General features: G+C 47.3%; 1 protein-coding gene across 3 annotated transcripts in view; it reads left to right on the plus strand.

Moving 5' to 3' along the window:
* lama4 (laminin, alpha 4) overlaps positions 1-25621 on the plus strand; it is a 177204-nt gene that overhangs the window by 48634 nt on the left and 102949 nt on the right. For 2 of the 3 annotated variants that reach the window (XM_077220211.1, XM_077220210.1), the window contains exons 2-5: positions 3314-3415; positions 3649-3776; positions 25067-25147; positions 25244-25458. In XM_077220211.1, the coding sequence (XP_077076326.1) occupies positions 3314-3415; positions 3649-3776; positions 25067-25147; positions 25244-25458 (526 nt within the window). The remainder of the gene's footprint in view (positions 1-3313; positions 3416-3648; positions 3777-25066; positions 25148-25243; positions 25459-25621) is intronic. The other variant, XM_077220212.1, reaches the window with a different exon arrangement.

The raw sequence follows: 25621 nt of genomic DNA on the forward strand, positions 1-25621 counted from the left end.
TGTGAACTGAATTTGGTGACAGTACAGTGTGTTACAGTGAATTTATTGAACATTTTTCATAATAAAAAATTATGCTTGAAGCATATTTTATCAAACTAAGTGTTGTAGTACGACCAGTTGGAGACCTTTGATGTGTGAACTGAATTTGGAACATTGAAAATTGACAATTTTTGCAGTAACGCTTTTTGGGGTTTTCATTTTGCCCTTCGGACTTGTCTCTCAGCCGCCTGCTCATAGAGATCGCAAAGTTTCTCGAGGGAACACAAAAGTTTTGCAAGAGAACACAAAAGCTTTGAAAAATATTTTTTCTAACCATCCCATATTCTTTCCACCACCACGTCCATTTGGGCTTCGTAGACTTACTCCAAAGGTAAACTCGCGTTCGATCGGCTCAAAGTCCGGCATCCGAACAGCACGGAAGGTCTTTAGGTGTTACTGTCTTTTCTCGTGGCAAAGTATTTTTGATTAAATTCAATACATTTTCTCATATGTATTAACTTGTTATTTCATCTGACTCCATTAATAAAAAAGGTTTTAATGATATCCGTGTATCATTAAATGTGAGTGAATGTTTAACTATTCCTTTTTAACTCTAATGAAAATAATGTCAAAGTCAGTTAGAATAATCAAATGTAACAATTTCTTATGTCAGGTAAATGTATCATTACAATTTCATAATCAGTTCAAATATAATCAATACAAAACATCAAATGCTCTGGAATAAAGAGGAGAAATGTTAACCCGACATTAGGAAATACATGAAGTTGAGAGTCTCTGCGACTCTCAGCCTCACGGGCTGATCTGAGGTACAGAAAGGCCCCGAACCCTTTGCTGCATTTCTTTGTATACATCTTTTACCTTGACTCCCCCATTCTCCCCCCACTTCTTTTCCCTCATGCTGAAATCATCTGAAATGCCCCGAAAGGCCCCGAACCCTTTGCTGCATTTCTTTATATGGACAGAACCTTCTTTCACATGGAAACATGTGCTAACAATGGAAATTTGCATTAAGAGGTTACACCTTTTGAGAGCAGAGGACCATTTGCCTGAACCCTTCCCTTCTGTATGCAAGATATTTCTAAACTCTTAAGAACTTTATTACCTTCTGGTTTACCTCTTTGAGAATGAGACCTTTGTACCAGTCGCACTGAGACATTTCAAATGACATCAAACATGTGTGATACTGTATGATAATTATTCACATTAAATGGCACATCAAATGCCCCATGGCAGAGGGGGCCTTGGATTGGAAGCAGCAACACCCACATGGCAAAAGGCCACTCTAACCGAACGGCTGCACATGGTGGTGGAGGAGTTGCTCCACCAAGAGGAAGCAGCCAGGTGTGCCAAGGCTGTCTCCCAAGCCCAGCAAGGCCGCTGGATGAAGTGGGATGGCGTGGAGAGGAGAAAAATCACATGGAGTGAGATGTGGGGCATGGAGGCTAATAGGCTAAGTTTCATCATCAGAGCTACTTACGATGTCCTGCCCTCCCCAACCAACTTACATCTCTGGTATGGAGAGGACCCAGCCTGTCCCCTGTGTGCAGCCCCAGCAACCCTTAAACACATCCTGGTGGGTTGCAAGACCAGCCTAACTCAAGGAAGGTACACCTGGCGCCACAACCAAGTGCTGAGGTGCTTGGCTGCCGAACTTGAGAACAAGAGGGTAACCACCAACGCCACGCCTCTAAATGCCCAGACTACCATCCCATGGAGAACAACCTTCATGCGAGAAGGGGAGAAACAGGGGACTAAGCCATCACTCCCAAACTCTGGCCCACTGAACGCAGCCCGGGATTGGGAAATGCGAGTAGACCTTAACCAGAGGCTCAACTACCCACCCGAAATTGCAGCAACCAACCTGCGCCCAGACCTTGTCTTCTGGTCCAAGTCCTGCCGGCGTGTCTTCATTGTTGAAATGACAGTCCCATGGGAGGATGCCATTGATGAGGCATTCGAACGGAAGAGGCTGCGTTATGCCAACTTAGCAGCTGAAGCAGAGGGGCGGGGCTGGAACGTGAAGGTGTGGCCAGTGGAGGTGGGATGCAGGGGTTTTGTAGCCAGCTCTACCACAAGGCTCCTAAATGAAGTAGGGATCAGAGGGCAGCCCCAACGGAGGGCAATCAAAGAACTTGCCACTGCAGCGGAACGGAGCAGTCACTGGCTGTGGCTGAAACGTAGGGACGCAACATGGGCTGCCAAATGATCGCATGGTGTCACCACCGTGTGACACACACCCGGGTCTGATCAACCCGTGGTGGGCCAACCCCGGCGGAGGGTGTCTTGTGATAAGTGGCCGAAACACCCAATGAGGTCGGGCACACAACTGAGGATGTGTCACACTGGTGGCACCGTGAGTTCTGTGCCAAAGTTCACCCCACCCAAGACCACCCAACATCCCCATTCAATTGTTGTGCTGAAAGTTAGGGATCTTTAACAACCAGTCCTAGTAAGAATCAAAACTTTATAGATTCTTGGGTGAATTTCAGATGATTTCAGCATGAGGGAAAAGAAGTGGGGGGAGAATGGGGGGTCAAGGTAAAATATGTAGATTAGGATTTCTGAGGTGAGACTTGCATCTCGAATGGTGCACAAGAGAGAAATTCAAATGTTAATTTGTTTTGTTCTCTCAGAGAGTTGTGCTATCTTCTAGTTCTTCCAGTTTTTCCAGTCTTACAGCTAACTATAAATCATTAGAAAGGTCTAGGCCTACACTTCTCTACACTGGAGAAAATCTTATGGATTTGTATTTACTTTAAATTAATTTAGAGAGAAGTATTATTTATCCTATTTTTACCCAGAATAGGTTGTTTTGAGCATTAGGGAGTACACCTGTATTGCCTGTTTCATACTCGTAGCCACAGGGCACCCTCTTGCAGAAAGTCAACAAGTCATCGAAATCGTATCGCAAAATTATGAAATCTTGAGCACTAAGCACTTATAAAAACAGTAGGCTCACAGTTATTGTACCATGTAAACATTGTAACATGTTGTCACTAACGTGAATGAAATTAAGTTTTATTAGTTACCAAATGTTTTGACAATTACAATACACTTAGTGTGGTGCAAGGTTTTTGTGTTCTTTTTTTTTGGGGGGGGCTTTTTTTTTTTTTACAGCCCTGAGAAAAGTTTACAAGACTTTTTTAGATGACCTTCATATAACAAAATTAAAATATCCTAGTTAAGCTTTTTTAAAAACCAATACCTGGAATATGACGTGACTGTAGTTAGAAAAACATTCATACAGTAGATATGGCACATATCATGACTGTGTGATAGTTCATGTTCATGTTTGGCAATGACTTTATTGCAGGTATGTGCTCGAGGATTCTTCCTGAGTGAACAGGAAACCTGTCTCCCCTGTAACTGTAAAGGCCATGCTGATAGCTGTGAGGATATCACTGGGATATGCATTGTAAGTATTAGTTTCAAAACTCTTTAAAGTAAAAACATTTTAAATTATTTAATGTAAGTGCTTTAACAAAAAAACAAGTCACAAAAAAACTGAAATTCTTGTGGTAACTGTCACACTAGCAAATATGGTGTTGATTTTAACATTTCTGTAACCTTGGCAGTGTAACCAGCATTCGTGTATTTTTTCTTTTTTTCTGGAATGCAATCACCTCTTTTCTGCATCACATGTTTCAGGAATGTCAGGATCACACTGTTGGAGATTTCTGTGAGCACTGTGAAGATGGATTTTTACCTGTTTTTCTTCCTGATGGCACCTTCATGTGTAGACCATGTGCCTGCCCGATATCACTGGAGTCTAACAAGTGAGTCCAGTCTTTAGCTCAGACATTAACACCTAAATCATGCCTACACAATCCCTAACAGCAACAGCAAAAATAGATAAATAAATAAACCTTCTTGCTCTTATTTCAGGATAACTTGAGTCTTTATTTTCCACTTAAAGGTGAAATATGACATGCAGCAAAAAAGTTGTCTTCATTACTAGTATTGTTATCTGTGCATCATGTTTATATTTTTAGCATGAACAAACATCCATAGCCTGGACTTCATAATGTAAAAAGGTTATTTTCACCTTTCACACAGCCTTATTTCTCATTAACGTTGAACTGGGGCTAAAATTTGGCCCCTGAAAAATCCAGTCCATTTGGCCCACATGTTTCTCAGTAAACATCTTGAGAGCCTTTAAATGGAAAAATAAATAAAATAATGGACAGAATCAATAACAAAAGATATTACTGAATCGCAAATGCAGTTGACAATATTAATGTTGCATATTTTGTCAACAGTAAACCATTGATTGTGAGTTAGGATGCAGTTGTCACATATTCTGTGTTTGTGTTTCCCAAACTACTCCTAAGTTGAAGCTTTATTTATTTTATTTCTACAGTTCATTTTGTTTCCATTGTTTCCTTATTTTACTTCAGCTCTGTTTCAGTTCTCTGTTTTCTGATATTGTTGAGATGTTTTTGTTTTGGAATTGCTCATGACACAAATTAAGACAAATCATGAAACTTGAGTCTTATATCTTTTTAATGATGTTTGCCTGATTATTTTTGTGATTCGTTTAACATTTATGACCTAAAAAAAACTGTCAAATAGAAAATGTTTAGACCGACCGTAAACTGAAGCGCGTCAAGTCGCTCCTTTACTGTCTATGAGTCGCTCTGCTAAAATTCGCCCTGCGAACATAAAGCCCGCCTACTTTGATTTGATTGGTCATCTCAAATATTCTGAGATTGACGAGCAGTGACAGACGAATGAGGCTCAGATGAACACACACACACACACACACACATACACACACACACACACACACACACACACACACACACACACACACACACACACACACACACACACACACACATACACATACACACACACACACACACCCTGTCTTCTGTTTGTTTTGACGTACTTTGCGCCGCTGCGGAAGAACGCGCTGATAACAAGACTGAAGCGAACACGAAGGCTTATCACATATTTAAAGATTGAAATGTAGAAAACAGGACAGAGTAACACGGCGGATATCGCTCATATAATTTTTTTGACGACGTAGTTAAGAAGGCAGGCTTGTGTTGCTTAGGCGGCCGCCTTAGTTTCAAAGTGCTGCGGGAAACCCTGTCACTAACCCGGGAGGAATGTGGTGTAGTCCCTAACAGCCGTTTGTTGTAGTCCTTAAAAAGCAATTTCTTTAAAAGAAAATATCTCCCTTTGGTTTGAACTTTGAGCATCGTAACTTTGCAGATGTTGTTTATGCTCAAACAGCAACTTTACACACAAACTAAAGTTAGAAAAGTGAAATCATAATCAACCACCCCTTTAATCTGTTGTACCGTGCAGATATTTAATTGACGTATAATTTGGTACATACATTGGATTTCTATAGAATTCTTTTGAATTCAATTCTTTAAAAGTGGTTAGCGATTTTCTGAAATGGATAACTAAATACAAGGAAATAATTACAGTATAAGTGATTTATTTTACAAGATAACAACAATGTTCAAGTGTGTGTGTGGATTCCCATCTTCCAGAGTTTTGTTTTTATTTAATAAAGAACTGCTTAATAAAGATCAAGTTAATATAAAATCTATAAAAAGTTCACACCAAATTTATACAGGGCTATATTTAATTATGCAAACTTCTTTTCAGGTTTTTTTAATTGCTTTGGTGCAATTTTCACAAACTTTTAAAACTCTTTCAAAAAGTAGGGTACAACAGGGTTAATGGCTCTACAGGGTAAAAGGCTCCTTTGATTTTATTTTCCTCTAAACCACTAGATGGCACAAAAATGTAAAACTTGCCGCAGCATTTTCTAAAACGTCTAGGTTACTACTGTAACGTCTACGGTTACGTATGTAACCCTCGTTCCCTGAGTAGGGAACGGAGACGTTACGTCGGATGACGACGAATGGGGTTTCGCTTAGAACACCTATCGACTTCGAGTATTACAAAACGAGCCAATGGCAAAGAAATGCCATGGGTCTGCGGAATTTGCATAGCGTATCTCCGCCTTACCTCGTGGGTATAAAACGAGGACGCCAGCAACATGCAGATATGTTTCTTCGCTGAGGAGCCAAGACTGAGCTCAGGCGATCCCCGCGGTACAGCGGAAAGTGGCAGGCAGACGTAACGTCTCCGTTCCCTACTCAGGGAACGAGGGTTACATACGTAACCGTAGACGTTCCCTTTCGTTGTCACTCTGAGTTACATCGGATGACGACGAATGGGGTTACCAGTCCAATCACGCCACCTTCTCAGCTGTCTTCCAGTGCCCTGCGTAAATCGAGATCCCTGTCAGCCTGGACAAAGGACTCCATTTATCACAGGAATACCAAAGTACACTGGGAAGCATATCCCAAGCTTAGGGGAAGTATGCAATTAATGCCAACCCAGAGGGGGGGGGGACTTAGAGAATACACATATGACCCGAAGGAAGCATATGGAAAACACTGGGGTGTCCAGCCGCAGGTGGAATATTTCAACCCCAGGGGTGGCAAGGTGGCTTGCCAAGGGAAAGACACATGCTCAGAGAGGCTTACAGTGGAAATACACATGTGGGGGTCGCTCAGAGGAGGGACCGTGCACACGGGAGGCACCTAGCCGACGCACAGGCAATAGACACTGGCGCCGACGTCAGGAGTGCTGGAGGAGCTCAGGGCTTTCAGGAAAACTCACCTGAGGAAAATATCGCACGTATCCAGTCCGTGGAGTGGAATGGCGAGCAAGTGAAGACACCTGAGCGGGTCCGGTACTAGCTGGTTGAAGCGAGTACACGAGAGGACACAGGCTCCACTCGGAGATTATAGAATCTGGCGAATGTGTTAGGTGTCGCCCAGCCTGCAGCTCTGCAGATGTCTGTTAGCGAGGCGCCATGCGCTAGAGCCCAAGAGGACGCCACACTCCAGGGTGGAGTGGGCAGTCACACCAAGGGGGCACGGTCGACCTTGCTGCTGGTATGCCAAAGCAATGGTGTCCACTATCCAGTGAGACAACCTTTGCTTGGAGAGAGCCTTTCCCTTCAGCTTCCCACCATAACAGACAAAGAGCTGGTCAGAGGTCCTGAAACACTGCGTTCTGTCTACATAGGCGCGGAGAGCGTGTACTGGACAGAGCAGTGCCAAGGCTGGGTCTGCCTCCTCCGAGGGCAGCGCTTGCAGGTTCACCACCTGGTCCCGAAAGGGAGTGGTAGGAACCTTGGGCACGTATCCAGGCCGGGGTCTCAGGATCACGTGAGAGGAAGCCGGCCCAAATTCCAGGCACGCTTCGTCAACGGAGAATACGTGCAGGTCCCCAACCCTCTTGATGGAGGCCAGTGCAACCAGGAGCGCTGTCTTCATAGACAGGAACTTAAGCTCGACTGATTGCAGGGGCTCAAAGGGAGCATTCTTCAGGGCAGTTAGAACCACTGAGAGGTCCCAAGAGGGAACGAGAGGAGGCGAGGCGGATTTAGTCTCCTCGCTCCTCTCAGGAACCTGATGACCAGGTCGTGCTTCCCCACCAACTTACCTTCAATGAGGTCATGATGTGCGGCAATGGCGGCAACATAGACCTTCAGGGTGGAGGGAGACAGCCTTCGCTCCAACCCCTGTTGAAGGAAGGAAAGCACAACGCTGATCGAGCATCTCCGGGGGTCTTCTCGGTGAGAAGAGCACCAGTTGACGAAGAGGTTCCACTTCAACGCATAGACGTGTCTCGTGGACGACGCTCTAGCGGAAGTGATGGTAGCCACCACCGCTGGTGGTAGGGTACTCAAACCTGCCTCGTCCCATCCAGGAGCCACACGTGGAGGTTCCAAAGATCGGGACGAGGGTGCCATAGGGTGCCCCGTCCCTGAGAAAGAAGGTTCTTCCTCAGAGGGATCGGCCAGGGAGGTGCTGTCGCGAGGAGTACTAGTTCGGGGAACCAGGTCCGGTTGGGCCAGTAAGGGGCAACCAGAATGACCTGCTCCTCGTCCTCCCTGACCTTGCGCAAGGTGTGCGCAAGAAGGTTCACTGGGGGAAACGCATACTTGCGGCCCTGCGGCCAGCTGTGCGCCAGAGCATCCGTGCCGAGCGTGCCCTCGGTCAGGGAATAAAACTGGGCGCAATGGGTCGAGTCGTGAGAGGCAAACAGATCTATCTGCGCGTCCCCGAACTGGTCCCAAATCAGCTGAACCGACTGGGGATGGAGTCGCCATTCTCCAGGGAGTGGCCGAAGCCGTGAGAGCTCGTCGGCTGCACAGTTCAGGACTCCGGAATGAAAATGGCTCGAAGCGACCTCAGATGCTTCTGACTCCATAAGAGGAGGTGGCGGGCGAGTTGCGACATACGGCGCGAGCGTAGACCACCTTGATTGTTGATGTACGCTACTGTGGCGGTATTGTCTGATCGGACTAGTACGTGTTGACCCCAGAGCAACGCCCGGAAGCGGTGCAGGGCAAGGCGTACTGCCAGCAACTCGAGGCAATAGACATGCCATACTGCTCAACACTACATGCGAGAATCACTGAGCTTCAGGAGCAACCTTGCTCAACACCTGGGTGTGATAAATCTCACAGAATTTTTCAGGAGCATTTCTGCTCAACATGAGAGTGTGACAGCATGTCCATTGCGCATGGCGCCCCAGCCCGTGGAGGCATCTGTTGAGACAACAACATGCCGGGAAGCTCGTTCCAGGGGCACTCGGGCCCGTAGAAAACTGAGGTTCGACCACGGGGTGAGTACTGACGGCAGGTCGGAGAAACTGGTACTCGGAGGGTGCCGTGTTGCCATGCCCACCTCGGGACTCGGTTGCGAAGCCAAAGCTGAAGCGGTCTCATATAAAGCAATCTGAGCGACGTACCGCGGCTGCAGATGCCCCAGGAGCCTCTGAAAAAACTTCAGTGGAACCGCACTCTTGCGCTTGATAGTCTCAGGCAAGTCAGCAATGGCTGAGTGGAGAAGGCGACCAAGTCCATACCGAGAAAAGATATCCTCTGCACGGGGCAAAGTTTACTCCTTCCCCAGTTGACCCGAAGGCCCAGACGAGCTAGGTGCCGGAGCACTGGGTCCCTGTATTAGCAAACCTGGTCTCAGGAGTGAGCTTAAGACAGCCAGTCACCGAGATAGTTCAGGATGCGAACCCCGTGTTCCCATGGAGGAACAAGGGCTGCCTCAACAACCCCTGTGAAGGCGCGAGGAGACAGGGCTAGCCCGAATGGGAGAACAGCGTACTGATATGCGCATGCCCTGACAGCAAACCGTAGGTATGGTCTGAGTCGAAGGAGAACGAAGACATAAAAGTAGGCGTCCTTCAGGTCGATCGCTGCAAACCAATCCTGTGGCCGCACACATCCAGAAATCCGTTTGGCCAGGAGCATCTTGAACGGCAGCCTGTGAAGGGAGCGGTTCAGATGCGTAGGTCCAGGATTGGCCGTGACCCACCAGACTTCTCCGGGACAATGAGGTAGGGGCTGTAAACCTGGACCTCATTTCGGCTGGAGGAACAGTCTCAATCGCACCCATCGCCAGTAGGGTAGCAACCTCCGCTCTCATGATAGGGGCATAGCCACCGACCAAAGTGGAGCAGACTCCCCTGAAGCGGGGAGGAGACCGTGCGATCTGAATCGCAAGCCGAGCCGATGGTTCGCGCTACCCAGCGGAACAGAAGGGAAGCTCTAGGCAGGCTCCCAACTGTACCAGCGGCGTCTAGAACCACAGACGTCCCCCGGGTGGTGCAGCGAAGCGGAATGACCGGCCCAGACGTGGACAGCATAGCGGCCCGGTGTGGGGGCAAGGTCATAACCGCACCCTGACAGAGGAGCCCAGGGAAGGACCAGCGTTCCACGGGGGCCTGCTCTGTCAGGGGTCTGGCGACAGAGGGGGACAGGGGCGAAGCGGTCCGTGGACGGCACGCCGTGTCAACCGCCTCTGGAACAGAGGGGGACGAGGAGAGCACGGCTTGTGGGCGGCGCTCTGTGTCGTCCGAGAACTCTATATGCTCAGAGACGAGAGAGTCAGTTCTTTCTGAATAAGGATTCTTCGCCAGCCCTCCACCGGGGAAAGGAGTGGCCCTGCTACCAACTCCTGGAAGAACTGAGTCTCATCTCTGAGCAGCCCATCTCAAAAGTGCCGCTAACCCGGAGTTTAGCGGGGGGCGGGGCTGGAGAGGATTGTGGCGTCCCAGCTACGGTCTTCCAGAGCCAGGCCCGGGTGAATGGGCGGGGTTGGAACCGTAGGAGGGTGCCTTCGGCGGTGGGCAGACTGAGGGATCTGAGCGGACGGCGGGGCCGTCGGGCAGAATAACCTCAATCTGCTCATGGGCGGTTGAGAACTGTAGGGCAGAAGCACTCAACCGCACCGCCGAAGAGGCCGACTTGGGAGATGGGGGTGTCGAGCAGACGGGTCCACCCGACATCGTGCACCTCAGACCGGTCAGCCCCAGAATGGTGAACATCACCTGACTCCGAGAGCGTACGGCCACTCGGAGAGCAAGGTCAGTGGCGGCGCGCAGCTCACTGAAGAGCCTCGAGTCAGTCCCGCCCTCCTGCATGTCCATGAGCATCTGGGTCAGGTAGACCAGCAGAACGGTCATGGGATGCAGTGAGGCGGCTGCCTGTCCTGTGGCACTATAGGATTTCGCCACAGATTAGTGTAGACGAAAAGAACTACAGGCTTTGGACTTGCGCCGGGAAGCACTCTGAGGACACAGTAGCATGGCAACAGAGCGTTCAACCGGGGGGACCCCAGTGTACCCATGGGCAGCGGCCCCTGAGGGGAGGAAAGGCGGATGAGACCAACGAGCGGACCCGTGATCTCATCATGCACGTCCGGGAGGAAAGATATTGGGGTTTGCCGTGGACGCGGGTCGGCGGCCTCACCCAAAAAACAATCGTCCCGGGAAAGCATGGCCGTCATCTCCGGATCAGACTCAGGCACAACCGTATGCACACCAGAGGGTGGCAGCTGTGACGAGTCGTCATTTCCAGAAGAATCAAGCCCACCTAGTGATGCTGCTACAGACACAGCATCATCCTCTGTAGCTTCAAATGAAAACACCCGGGCCACCCCTTTTTTTTTTTTTTTGGGGGTAGACTCGTGGAATCATCAGTTCGCTAGCGGGCACCGTCATTAAAGAGGGGGGCTGGGGTCGTGGACACAGAGTCGGCGCCTTGTTCCAGACCAACACCCTCAGGTCACCCTGGCCACCAGCCGAAGATCGGGGGGTGGATGAGGGGACTCTCACTCTTGCGAGTTCACCGAGTCTCGACCTATATATGACGCGATGATCACGTTCCCAGAGAGAACATGAGTCATCCACGAGCGCTGTTCAAGCATGATCAAAGCCCAACACACTAGACAGCGCTCGTGCCCATCAGAGTCCGATACCAGTCCGCTGCAACCAGAAATGCACGGGCGAGCCGTCATTAAAAAGACGTGCCGCGTGCGAGCTCTTTTAAGAGAGGAGAAAAAAAACTACGCAATGTTGAAGCACACAGGGAGACACACACACACTGGCAGATCACTGCACAGATCAGCAGGCACTGTGAGCTCGCTGCAGATCGCCGTCACACCAACATCGGAGAGAGAAGCTCGTCTCGTAGAGCGAAGTCAGAGATGACTGTGGAGTGAAGAAATATTCTTGGCTCCGAAGCGAAAACATATCTGCATGTTGCTGGCGTCCTCCTTTTATACCCACGAGGTAAGGCGGAGATACGCTATGCAAATTCCGCAGACCCATGGCATTTCTTTGCCATTGGCTCGTTTTGTAATACTCGAAGTCGATAGGTGTTCTAAGCGAAACCCCATTCGTCGTCATCCGACGTAACTCGGAGTGACAACGAAAGGGAACCCCTGTTCCCTGAAGGCGGAAACGGAGACACTACGTTGATACTGACGTATTGGGTTTTCATCTAGGAACCTCCAAGTGGTAACAAAACAAGCCAATGAACATTGGCCACTGGCCAGTGAGATTTGCATGCCGAGTCGCACCTACCTGGTCATTCGGGTATAAATAGGACTGGCATTACTCACTACATTCATGTTTTGCTGAGGAGCCGAGACAGAATCCCGGCGACAGCTTCCGCTCCAAACCCTCTTGAAGGAAGGAAAGCACAGAGCCGACCAGGCATTTCTGGGGGTCTTCTTATCGAGAAAAACACCACTAGGCAAACAGACTCCACCTCAAAGCATAATGGAGGGGGCTCTAGCTGAAGTGATAGTGTCGACTACCGCTGAAGGTAGGCCAGGGCAAGGGCAGCTTCCGCAACCTTGGTAAAGACGCAGGGAGATAGGGACAACTTAAAGGGTAGGGGGGCGAGGAGCGCTGGGGCCCAACCTGGGAATACCAGAGTACCAGATTATGCACAGCATACCAGAGTAGAGGCGGTGAGTGTAGTGTACTTACCTGGCAGCGCGTTCTCAGAGCCCTCTGCCCGTGGCAAATGAGGGGGTGGCCGAGAGTGAGGAAGCAGTGCGTCGCTCACTGTCAACACCGGCCCAATACAGCCCAGAGGTTTTGGATATTGCTCTTTTATTGAAAAGGTGGGCACAGAACAGAAATAACAAAAACAGGATTCTTCAACCGGCGATCTTTTGGGGGAAGGAGCAGTGCCTTCACTGTCTCTTGTAACAGAGCAGTTCCCTCCATCTCTGGACCACGTCTCATGGCCACTTGGATGTTCGCATCGAGAAAGCGAACTTTGTCAGGGTCCTTCATCTCACCATCCCTTCACCACCTCCAGAGCCCCAACTTTCCTTCCCTTGTCTGCTGTTGTGCCGCGAGGTCGCACCTTTTTCAGAGAGGGCGTAATATTACACTTATGTTCAGTTAGTTTCTGTTTTCAAGGACTTTCAGTTTGTTTTCATTCATAACATATGTTCCTTTGTTTGATTTTCCCGCCACTCATCAGTAACCATGGACATTCATTCATCACAGTTGTTCATCATTTAGTCACCACCAGGGCTGCGTTCTAGTCCACTTTTAGACACGCACTTGCGAACTTCCCTAAGCACTTCCCTTCGGGGGAATCCCTGCCGCCTTTTTGAAGTGCGTTCCACTTCGTGAAGTGGACGAGGGAAGTTTATATGGACAGACCCTCATTCCCTCGATTTTGAACGAGGGAGCGAGTCTACTTCATATGTACACTTAAGGCAGCTCCATATACCACAATGCAACACGATTGTGACGTCACCGCAGATCTTGTCTAATCACTGCCACCAAAAACAACTCTATGATATACTGATTATATTTTTTTAATATAAAACAACCCAAACACACCTATATACATTTGGACGCTGCATTAAACAAATTCCTAAGGGAAAAAAATTGTAAATAGTAAATCAACTCCATAGCTAATTCCAAGGGATCAAGGGCTTAGGACGCTCGAGTGCAGCCCATTGCAGTTTCCGCCAGTAGTGGGCACTCATGCAACTTAAGCAATAACGTACATCCGAGTGAACTAGACGGAGGGAAGTTAGCGAGTGAAGGGCATGACAGTTTGGACTGGAATGCAACCCATGTATTTAGTTCCTTTTTGTTCACTCTGTTTCTATCGGTCAGTGTTCATGTACACTAGTATTTGCATGTTGTGTGTGTTTAACCTTGTTTCACACACACAGGCACTGTTACACCTTACACCTGTTCCTGTGTTTATTGTATTGTTAAAATGACTTGGTATTGGATCCTGTGTATCTTCCTCTTCATCCATCTTCATATTCTTGACACAAACACAGCAGACCAGAATCTATTTCTAGAAATATTCCAATTTATTCTTAAAAAAGTGTAGCCCATGAATTATCTTAAATTGTAGTAAACCATACTTGAATCACATAGATGTTGAATGATTTTGCCTAATTGCTGACTGGCATACATCCTCTATGACTACACTTGCCAAGTCCTCTTCTCACTGTTTCCTTAGAAAATCTAAAGATGGAGTGGCCACACTTTGAATCAGACTGTAAACTCTAGATATCAGACCTCACTCAGATGCACCCCAATCCAACAACTAACTATGAGCATTTTAACTATGAGATGGAGGAGTCAAAAGGGTATTAAAATAATTTTTGACTAGGCTTTGTACCAGCAGATATCTCCCTGTAGCCCAAGACTGGTTGTCCACTGAAGCTTAGCAGGGTTGTGTTGTGAATTTGGCCCTTTTCTTTAATTTGACCTTTTTCCCCCCATATATATATATATATATATATATATATTTTTGTACTACATATCCCACAATTCCAAGCAAACTACACTACTAAATCTAGCATACTACATTACCTATACACCCACTGGTCGAGGTCTATAGTCTATATAGACCTCACTTCTTTCCTTTGTTTCTTTTGCATTGGTGAGGTGTGGGTGTTTGAATGGACACCCAACCATGTCCTTTGAGTCCTTTCCTTACGATGTGTTAAGTAAGTTTGTTTTGCCAATTGTATTGTTGGACTTTATTATTTGAATTGTTTGGATTGAGTATATATATGTTGTTGATATGTTTATTTATGAATTATTTGAGTTTGATTTCCTTTATTGTATTGTTTGTAATGAATTAAGACCATCCTGTACATCCTGTACATCATGTTCATCCTGTTCATCCTGTTCATTCCGTCCATCCGTTAACACCGTCCTGTCCATTTACATTGTATGAATCAGCATGTGAATCTATGAACTTCATGTCATGTGAATTACCCAAGACTTAATCATCCTAAACTTAAAATAAAAAAGAGCAAAGGACTGGTATTTGTCCTTTTTTTTAATCAGCCAAACGCCATCAAGTTTCTGCAACTCCAACGAACTTTGGATATATTTAACATCTGATATCCAACAGGTTGAGCCTGGTCAGTAGGGATGCACCGAATCCAGGATTCGGCTTCGGATTCGGCCGAATAATGGGCTTTTTGACGGGGTTCAGTTTCTGCCAAACCTTAGAATTTTTTTCCACCGAACCCTAGGCTTGCACTACACACGCTACGCTGGTCGACGTCACGCCGCCGTTGATTTCGGGAGGTGAAAGTGTTAATGGAACTCATGAGCAGAAAAAGTGTTGTTTGGCAGTATTTTCAGACAAAAGAAGGCGATTCAAGTCGAGCTAAAATTTGCAATGCTGATTTGTCTCGTGGTGGCAAGGACGCTAAACAATACTCAACATTGCAGCTGTTAATACATTTGCGTATGAAACATCCGAAAGAATACGAGTTGCGTATGAAGGAATCTACAGACAGCAGACTTTGGATATTGATTGGATCTTGAGATAGTAAACATAGGCCTATGGTAATTGTCAAAATAGTTTTTCCCATTTGTCATCCTTGCCTTTTTCATTTTTTTTTTTTTTTTTTTTTACAGTTAAAAAAATACACTGCTGTGGACATTGTTTACTTCATTAATGTGTTTACTGTGTTAATGGACTGAGGATGGGAGTAGGATTTGGTATTCGGTTTTGGCGGAATCTTAACCAGTGGATTTCGGTATTCGGCCGAACCCCAAAAATCTGGATTCGGTGAATCCCTACTGGTCAGTACCTGGATGGGAGACCTCCTAGGAAAACTAAGTTGCTGCTGGAAGAGGTGTTAGTGAGGCAAGTAGGGGCTGCTCACCCTGTGGTCTATGTAGATCTTAACGCCCCAGTAAAGTGATGGGGACACTATACTGTCAAAGAGCACCGTCCTTCAGATGAGACGTTAAACCGAGGTCCTGACTCTCTGTGGTCATTAAAAATCCCAGGACGTCCTTCGGAAAAAGTGTAGGGATTTAACCCCGGCATCCTGGTCAAATTTGCCGCTGTCCATCATGCCCTCCTAATCATCCCCATATATATACTGATTGGCTCTATCACTCTGTCTCCTCTCCACCAATAAGCTGGTGTGTGGTGGGCGTTCTGGCGCAATATGGCGCATTCAGGTGGATGCTGCATATTGGTGGTGGTTGAGGAGATTCCCCCTTCCATATGTAAAAGTGCTTTGAGTGCCTAGAAAAGCGATATATAAATGTAACTTGTTATTATTATTATTATTATTATTATTATTATCTATAAAAATGTGATTTAGGAATATCAAAAAATTTAACCATATGTTCAAACGAAATAAAACTACTGCGCTGACAGAAAACTCATCCCTTTTTAAACCATATCTGAAGGGCATGGCCGATTAACAGTGGGACGGTGCTAAAAGTGCATTTGATGAAATTGGTAGTAAACAAAATGATTGTTTTGGCTTAAAATGTGACCTAAACTGAGCCCATATTTTTAATGAACTGGTCGCCAATGGATTGCTCTTCAGATACTTCCTGTTTAGTGGTAGCAGGGCACAGAGCATTGAAAACAGAGGCTGGCTTGCAAGACGCCTGTTCAATCTTCACCAAAACGGGTTCATTCTCCTGATTCAAATGCTTTGCCCAATAAATAATTGTATCAATATTACAAGATCAATGATAAAACATGATGTCCTGATTCAAATGCTTTGCCCAATAAATAATTGTATCAATATTACAAGATCAATGATAAAACATGATGTTGTGCAGTGCCAGTCCTCTTGTATCTTTCTGCCTTTCTAAAAATGCTTTCCTAATTCTTGGAATGATTTTATTCCATATAAAGTTATTTAGATAACTCCTTATAAAAATATTGTTTTTCTAACTCTTAATAGAAAGATTTGGGTAAAAACAATGATATATCGTTTATCCTTGAGATAATCTGATTGACCTGCTCCATTTTCCCCCTCATGCCCACACTATTTCACTGCTTACTAACATTATGACACTCTGTAAAGACAGTGAAGACTGACTTGGTAACCACAGGTAAAACCATGCAGACTAGTCATTACCACAGTCAAATGATATTATGGATCTATATGCTATATAAAAAGAGAAAAAAAGAAAAGAATATATATATATATATATATATATATATATATATATATATATACACACAAATAATTTATTATATTCTCCTACCCACCTGATAAATCTAATATCTATCAATATAAGTCAATATAAATGAATATATTTATGTACTATATATAACATAGGATTCCAAATCATCCACATTTCTCTGAAAAACACTTCTACAGCCAGTTATTTTACTTTGAAATTTGCGTTCCATGTTGGAATGTCTGTTTTTGTTTTGGTCTGTGTGATCTCGCCCACTGCCAATTCACCTAATAGTATTTCGACACCCCGGGATGCCAGTTGGCAGGAAACACAACGTATTGCAGCCAGCAAACAAACTGGGTCAGAGATTGCAGATTCTACCTAACCTAAAAAGCCTTGATATCCATCTGAAAATCTCTATGAACGAGAGCATATTAAAACGCGGATAAATCAACTCATCAATTTACGTAAGTCTCATCGGCTTTCATTGTCAATTGTGCCTGTTCCTGTTGCTTGTTCTCAAACTGGTAACCCGCAACAAAAAAGGAGAAAAATAATATGATCTTTCACAAAACGTACTCGGTTACTAACGTAACCTCGGTTCTCTCTAGAGAGGGAACGAGTACTGCGTAATATCTTACGCTATGGGGAAAACCTCTTTTCCACGAGATATTGAAGCAAAAATTATCCTTTAATTTTGATTAATGTGAAACGCTGTGCGGCAGCGTGCAGACATAGGCAAGACGGCTCGCGCGTCTATTGGCTGCCCTGCGGCAACAGCAGCAAGCCTATCGAGAGAGGCCCTGCGTGACGTGACATCCAATGGGGGTGCTTCGCGCCCATTTCGTCGCGTCCCGCCAGAATAGGCGTGGCCTTGGCCTATAAATACGCTCGAAAGGCTGATACAAACTGGTTTTCATCGCTGAAGCGAACCAGTGCTGTTGTATGCACGGCAAGATACGCAGTACTCGTTCCCTCTCTAGAGAGAACCGAGGTTACGTTAGTAACCGAGTACGTTCTCTTACGAGAGTATCTCTCGTACTGCGTAATATCTTACGCTATGGGGAACACAATGTAAGACGCCGTGTGTACTGGGATCCGACACCAAAGTCCCAAGGGCAGTAGCCCGGGGCTCATATAGTGCATAATCACCGTAGACTCACAGAGAGTCGGAGAAGAGAGGTTGCCAGCATCATTCCCCATGAAATAGCATCCCATAGGAGCTAGTTATGTAAACAGTATATCCCGCAGACAGGGTGAACGCGTTCAGCCTGAACTGGGCAAAAGTACGGGCTATTCAACACCAATGGAGCTGTTCCATCGATCAGTGAGCGATACTCAATCAAAACTCAGCATTCTGCGCCGGCGCAGCGGGACAGATAGTACTGAATTCTAGACCGACAGCAGCTTGGCCTGTAAGGCGGGAACCTCTAGGTTATAGAACCTTATAAATGTATACGGCGAGGCCCAGCCCGCCGCCATACAGATATCATGCAAGGAAATCCCACTAGACGACGCCCACGAAGAGGCCACGCCTCTCGTGGAGTGTGCTCTGACACCCAAAGGACACTGCAGGCCCTTAGAAGTGTAAGCCAGCGCTATGGCATCGACTATCCATCTGGATAGGCTCTGTTTTGATGCGGCCAGTCCCTTGGAGTGTCCGCCAAACAAAACAAAGAGCTGCTCGGTCCGCCTGAAGACAGACGAGCGGGACACATAAGCTCTCAGCGCCCTGACGGGGCAAAGGAGATTAGCGTCCGCCTCCTCATTGTTCACCGGGAGGGCGCACAGGGAAATAACCTGGGCCCTGAACGGTGTGTTGAGGGATTTTGGCACATACCCGTGCCTTGGTTTGAGTATGACTTTTGAGTCATTAGGACCAAACTCCATACAGGACGCGCTTACTGAAAGCGCTTGTAAGTCCCCCACGCGCTTCATTGAAGCAAGAGCCACAAGAAATACTGTTTTGAAAGACAGGTGCTTCATGTCTGACAAATGGATTGGCTCAAATGGGGCACCTCTCAGGGCTTCCAGAACCGTAGAAAGGTCCCACATAGGGACTGAGGGAGGTCTGGAAGGATTCAGCCTCCAAGCTCCACTGAGGAATCGCACGACGAGGTCGTTTTTCCCCAGTGACTGGCCAGACGTCGGTTTTGCAAACGCCGTTATGGCCGCCACGTATACTTTGAGCGTGGACGGGGTTCTACCCTTATCCAGCAGCTCCTGAAGGAAGGAGAGCACTTCCGTAACCCCGCAGTCTACGGGTGAAAAGCCCTGAGCTTGACACCAGGTAGAGAAAACTGACCATTTCGAGGAGTAGAGCCGTCTAGTGACGGGGCCCTAGCCTGCGTGATCGTGTTTAACACTCCCTCCGGGAGGTTAGCGGGTACCCGTTGATGGCCCACACATGTAGGGACCATAACTCCGGGCGAGGATGTCAAATCGAGCCCTTTGCCTGAGAGAGGAGGTCTCTCCTCACCGGTATCGGCCACGGGGCAGTGCTGGTCAGCTGCATCAGGACTGGGAACCAGGTTTGGTTCGTCCATAGCGGAGCCACGAGCAGCACTGGGCATACATTTTCCCTGATTCGTTCCAGCACTTGAGGCAGGAGCGAGACGGGGGGAAAAGCATAGAGTGGGCGTCGGGGCCGTACGTGGGCCAGCGCATCCCTGCTCTTGGAGAAAAAGTTCGGACAGTGAGCGTTTTCCTGGGACGCGAACAGGTCCACCTGCGCTCTGCCGAATGTCTCCCACAGCAGTTGGATCGCCTGCGAGTGCAGCGACCTTTCCCCTGCTGGGACATTGTTTTTGGACAGTCTGTCTGGTCCCAGATTCAGGTGACCAGGCGCATGCGCTGCTTTCAGTGAAAGCAGGTTGTGCTGAGCCCAGTCCAGGAGGCGTTTCGTCAGCCTGTAAAGGCTTCGGGACCTGACGCCGCCCTGGTGATTTATGTACGCCACCACTGACATGTTGTCCGACCGGACTAAGACGTGGCGGCCTTTTATCTGGGGACAAAAGCGCCTTAGCGCGTTGTCTACTACCAGCATTTCTAGACAGTTTATGTGTAGGAGCTTCTCCAATTCTGAGCACTGGCCAAAGAACGGTCTGCCCTCGAGCAGCGCTCCCCATCCCGAGGTGGAGGCGTCCGTGGACACCACCATCACACTCGAGGGAGTCCCCAGACTCACGCCTGACTGGTACCAGTCGGCTTTTTTCCAAGGTTTCAGAGCCGAGACGCATTACCTGTCGACCCTGAGGCGAAACAGACTAGCGGCCCAAGCCCCGGGCGGAACTCGTGCTTTCAGCCATAACTGCAGTGGGCGCATGCGAAGCAGGCCCAGCTGAAGTACTGAGGATGCTGAGGCCATGAGGCCCAGCATTTTCCGAAACCGTTTGAGCGGGACTATAGAGCCGCGGCGGAAGGATTTCACGGCGCGCTGAATGTTCAGTCCTCGCTCCGGCGACAGACATGCTGTCATAGACAGCAAGTCCATCACTGTTCCCAGAAAAGAGATTTTCTGGCTGGGAGACAGCGAACTCTTCGCCCAATTGACTGTGAGACCCAAATTCTCGAGATGCTCGAATAATGCGGTCTTGTGTTCTATGAGCTCTGATCGTGATCGAGCTAGAATCAACCAGTCGTCCAAGTAGTTCAAAATTCGCATGCCCTGAAGTCTCAGGGGTGCGAGAGCCGCGTCCATGCACTTCGTGAATATACGGGGTGCTGGGGACAGGCCGAACGGTAGGACTGTGTATTGATATGCCTGGCCCTCGAAGGCGAATCTCAAGAATCGCCTGTGACGTGACGCAATCTGTATTTGGAAATAGGCGTCTTTCAGATCTATTGACATGAACCAGTCTCCCTGACGCACGTGCGCGAGGATTTTGCTGGTTGTCAGCATTTTGAACTTGCGTTTCAGAAGCGCTTTGTTCGATTGTCGCAGATCTACAATGGGTCTGAGACCCCCGTCTTTTTTCGGTACCAGAAAATATCTGCTGTATACACCCCCTTCGCTCTGAGCCTGAGATAAAGGTTCTATGGCCCCTTTGCTCAGTAGTTTCGCTATTTCGGTTCGAAGTAGATGAGATACTTCGTTGTCCACCGTGGTTTCGACACGCGCCGTGCAACGGCGGGGACGTCGAGCAAACTGTAGCGAATAGCCTCTCTTTATAGTGTTCAACACCCATTCTGATACCCCGGGAAGCATTGCCCATGCATTCGCGTGGATAGCTAGAGGCATAATGATATCCGGGCTCTGCCCGCGGCACAGCGGCGGCTGCAGAGCTTCGGTGTGCTGAGACATGAACACTGTGTTTAAAGTGTGCTAGGCGGGGGGCGCGCCGTGATCGGCGGGCAGCCTGTTCGCACTCGCTTTCTCTATGACAAATTGTGGAGAGAGAACGAGCGGGACAAACCCCGTAGGGTTCAGCGTGTCTGTGAGTGAATGTGGGCGCGGGACAGCGGGCACAATTACTGCACTGAAAACACCGTCGGCTTGCGCTGACTGAATATGTGTTGGTTTCGTTTTTACAGAAACCGTGGGACACGCACTGTGTAGTGTTTGTGGGCACTGTGCCGTGGGCACATTCACTACGTTTGCACAATCGACATGAGTCGATTTTATTTGTGCTAGCCCTGAACTGTGGCGGGCTGTGTCTGCGTGTGGGAATGGGCACTGTGACGTGGGCATTCTTACAACACTCATAACACCATCGGCTATGGCCGGGACACCAGAAAATACACTCTTTATTGGATTTATCTGGGTCGCCGTAAAAATGCCGTTAATGTGCAGGCAAGCGGGCTGTGGTACCGGCTTGTTTACTGCGAAATACACTGGAACAGTCACATTGTTTGGAACTGAACGAGCGAGAGGTTTCGGTGGAGTCTGGCCGCGGCGAGACTTAAACACCGTGGGTCTTAGCTGACTGTATGTGTGTTGGTTTCGTTTTACAGAAAACGTGGCACATGCAGTGTGTAGTGTTTGTGGGCATTGGGTTGTGGGCACATTCACTACATTTAATGCACAATTGACATGAGTCGATTTCATATGTGCGAGCCCTGCACTGTGGCGGGCTGTGTTTCTGTGTAGAAATGAACATTGGGCTGTGGGCATTTTTATTACACTCATTACACCATGGGCTGTGGCCGGAATACCAGAAAATACATTGCTTATATGATATTTTGTGTGCAGGCAAGCGGGCCATGGTACCGGCTTGTTTACTGCAAAATACACTGGAACAGTCACATTTTCTTGGATCTGAACGAGCGAAAAGTATCAGTGCAAGTCTGGCCTCGGTGAGACTAAATTTTATCTGCTGCAAGAGCTGGGATCGAACACGGGTCTCCCGTGCGATGGCTGTAGGTTTCGCCACTGAGCCACAGGGGGAAACAACAAAAGCCTAAAATAGCTCGAGCACATAATAGAGCGTCATCACAGTTTTGTGTGTGTTGGCGTTTGTTTGCAGGCGTGCGTTTTATACAACAGGCTCATTGCTGCAATATTGACATTTTCAGCCGCTCAAACTAAGAGGAGCTGAGAAATGTTTGAGAAATGGAGATTGGTCCGGCCTCGGCGGGACTAAAAATACACTCTTTCCTCATTTCGCCGGTGACGCATGCCCACGGGGGGCGGGGGCGGGGTAGCTTTCTTATAACGTAAAGAAAGCTAGCCGCGGTTTTGATGCTGGCCCGTTTCCCTGACGACTCGCGGGCAGAAGGGGGAGATCCACAGAGCTCACCCAATCCTCACTGTCCAACGCGGGGATATGGCAGCTGGCCTCCTCTACAGATGCAGCTATCTCGTCGTCATTAATGGCGGAAGCGGCGGCGCGCGGCGGCCGTTGTCCGTCAGTGAGCGACTCGATTGAAGCTGGTGAAGCTGGCGGGCGAACCGGCGAGCTTTCACGGCTGGAGAAAGATCGGGGACCCGCTGAGTACGGCGCTTTGCGGCGCGGCACTACAGCGGGTGGGAGTGCAGACTCGGAGAAAAAATGCCAGGCAAGTCCTCAGAGTCACCATGGCAATAGTTCCACAGGAACGAAGCGTCTTCAAAAAGACGCTGCTCTTTTAGATAAAGAGAGAGAGAGAGAGAGAGTGTGAGTCGCGACGGCGAACACACACTCTAGCAGTGAAAAAGGATATTAACGCCGGAAAGCGTAGCAGGTACGGCGGCTGAAGGCGGCGAGGTGAAGGCCAGCGGCTTCAGGCTCGAAGGCTCGTCCCGCAGAAGGCTTACTATCAGACGGCGCGGCTTCTCACTCCGGATCCAGCGATGCAGTAGTGCTTCGCTGAAGAGATGAAAATCAGTTTGTATCAGCCTGTCGAGCGTATTTATAGGCCAAGGCCACGCCTATTCTGGCGGGACGCGACGAAGTGGGCGCGAAGCACCCCCATTGGATGTCACGTCACGCAGGGCCTCTCTCGATAGGCTTGCTGCTGTTGCCGCAGGGCAGCCAATAGGCGCGCGAGCCGTCTTGCCTGTGTCTACACGCTGCCGCACAGCGTTTTACATTAATCAAAATTAAACGATAATTTTTGGCTTCAATATCTCGTGGAAAAGAGGTTTTCCCCATAGCGTAAGATATTACGCAGTACGAGAGATACTCTCGTAAGAGAACACAACTTTCGTGACATGTTTGGGGCTGCCATGTTTCAGCTATCATGGTACGCAACATCGGGTTGGTGAAGCTTGCTCGCTCTCATTGGTAGTTGTGACAAACCTCAAATAAAGCCATGCCCTGACCCAACATCCCCCTCCCCCATCTTATCATTGGTTTGGGCTTAAAACGTTCAAGTGTGTGGCCAGCCTTAGGGAATTATTTATTTGAACTTTCCTTAAGACAGTCTTATAATTATATAGAAAACAACTTGATCTGGTCGAAATGCATTTTTGTTTAATTAAATATATACAGTTCAATACGGAGTTTAGCCAAACACATCTTGACATGTTGCTGTCAAAGCATGAAGCCTCCCAGGCCTAGAGGATGCAAATTGTTGTCTTATGTGTAGGCATACAGGTGTTTGGCTCAATTACTTACATCTTTAATAACAAATTACTGATCATCCAGTCTTTAATGTCTTAAATATACTGTTAACTTGGAGGAAGTTTTCTTGAACATTCTTGAACCGTTCTTGAAATTTAATTTTATACCTGCAAATAATCACATACTAATGCTGTCTGAATCATAATCATACACTGTTCGTTCGTTGGCCAGAGGAGAACTGGCCCCCTGACTGAGCCTGGGTTCTCCCAAGTTGTTTTCTCCATTCTGTCACTGATGGAGTTTTGGTTCCTTGCCACTGTCGCCTTCTTCGCACATTAGCCATTGGCTTTTGGCTTGCTTAGTTGGGGACATTTAATTTTATATTTAACAATATTATTACCACATTTTTTCCTGTTATCACTGTAAAGCTGCTTTGAAACAATCTGCATTGTAAAAAGTGCTATATAAATAAAGGTGACTTGACTTGTCTTGACATACAAACTACATCTCGGTCTGGTAAAAACACTGGAGCCTCAACTCCTTGCAGTACTGGGGTTCAGTGATTGGTGGGTAAATTACTTTGTGAAGTCCATTTTGATCCGCACTTATGGTTTTTGATCCGCACTTATGGACAGCAGAGGTGTCAATTCCAGGGGTCAGAAAGTAAAAGTCCTGCCATTTGTTTATTCCACCCATTAACTCAGCCAGCTGATTTCACTAATAAGTTCTATCTCCTGGCTGAAAAACTGTGCTAATTAGCAAATCCAGGTGATTGGAACAAAATACTGAGGAGGAATTTTACTTTCTGAACCTGGACTTGACACCTCTGTGTAACAGAGGCCAACTATTGAGAGCTGTGCATGTAAACCTCACTCCCCTGATCTCAAGAGAGTGAGTATCACTAGCGAATTATGCTAGAGACTGTGGTGTTTAGTGTCCTTGGTAGAGCGCCCACCTCCCATGCTGGCGACCTGGGTTTGAGGCCCGCACTGAGTGGGGCGAGTGCGACCTGAGGGGTTATGTATAGGTAGTAATATTATGCCTAATACATTTTTTAAACCATTAGTTTTGAAATGAAAAACAACCGTCTGTGATTTTTGTCATATTTTGTCAATATTTTCAGGCCTTGAAAACTAATAAGATCTTAAAAAGTCCTGGAATGTTCAGTAATGAATTTATGACATTGCTCTTTGTGTTTAATAAGTTGTTCAAAAGGTGTGGAAATCCTGTAATAGTGTCTTGCAGTATGTCTGATGTTTTTTTTTTTCTTCTCTCTTTTTTTTTCTCAGCTTTGCAGATCACTGTGATAAGAGGGGTAATTTTCTGAGATGTGTGTGCCAGGAAGGATATGCTGGACACTACTGCGAGAGGTTGGTTCTTCACCCACAAATGGCTTGATATATACAGTTTTTAAGGTGAATTTTTGTATTTTACTACTAATTTCGTTTTCTTCTCTCACCACCAAGATGCGCTCCAGGTTATTATGGCAATCCCATGGAGGTGGGCAATTCCTGCAAAAAGTGTGATTGTAATGGCAACTCAGATCCAAACCTTATATTCAATGAATGCAATAATATGACAGGCCAGTGCCTGAACTGCTGGGCAAACACAGCTGGTGACAACTGTGAAAGATGTGCTCCGGGTTTCTATGGTGATGCCATCAGTGCTAAGGACTGTCGGGGTAGGTGCTAGAAATGGTCAAATATATTGCTGGCAGTGTAAGAATTATCTGGTACTATCTAGACAAGAGAGCAAATACATACATCAATTTCTAAAGTTGTAAATTTTATGGCAAAGTACATTTGATTGCTCCCATGCCTCGACATATCGTGGCTTAGAGTCAA

The sequence above is a fragment of the Siphateles boraxobius genome, unplaced genomic scaffold, assembly GCF_051911475.1.
Source record: "Siphateles boraxobius isolate OS27281-9 unplaced genomic scaffold, OSU_SipBor_1 8, whole genome shotgun sequence".
Classification (NCBI taxonomy): Eukaryota; Metazoa; Chordata; class Actinopteri; order Cypriniformes; family Leuciscidae; genus Siphateles; species Siphateles boraxobius.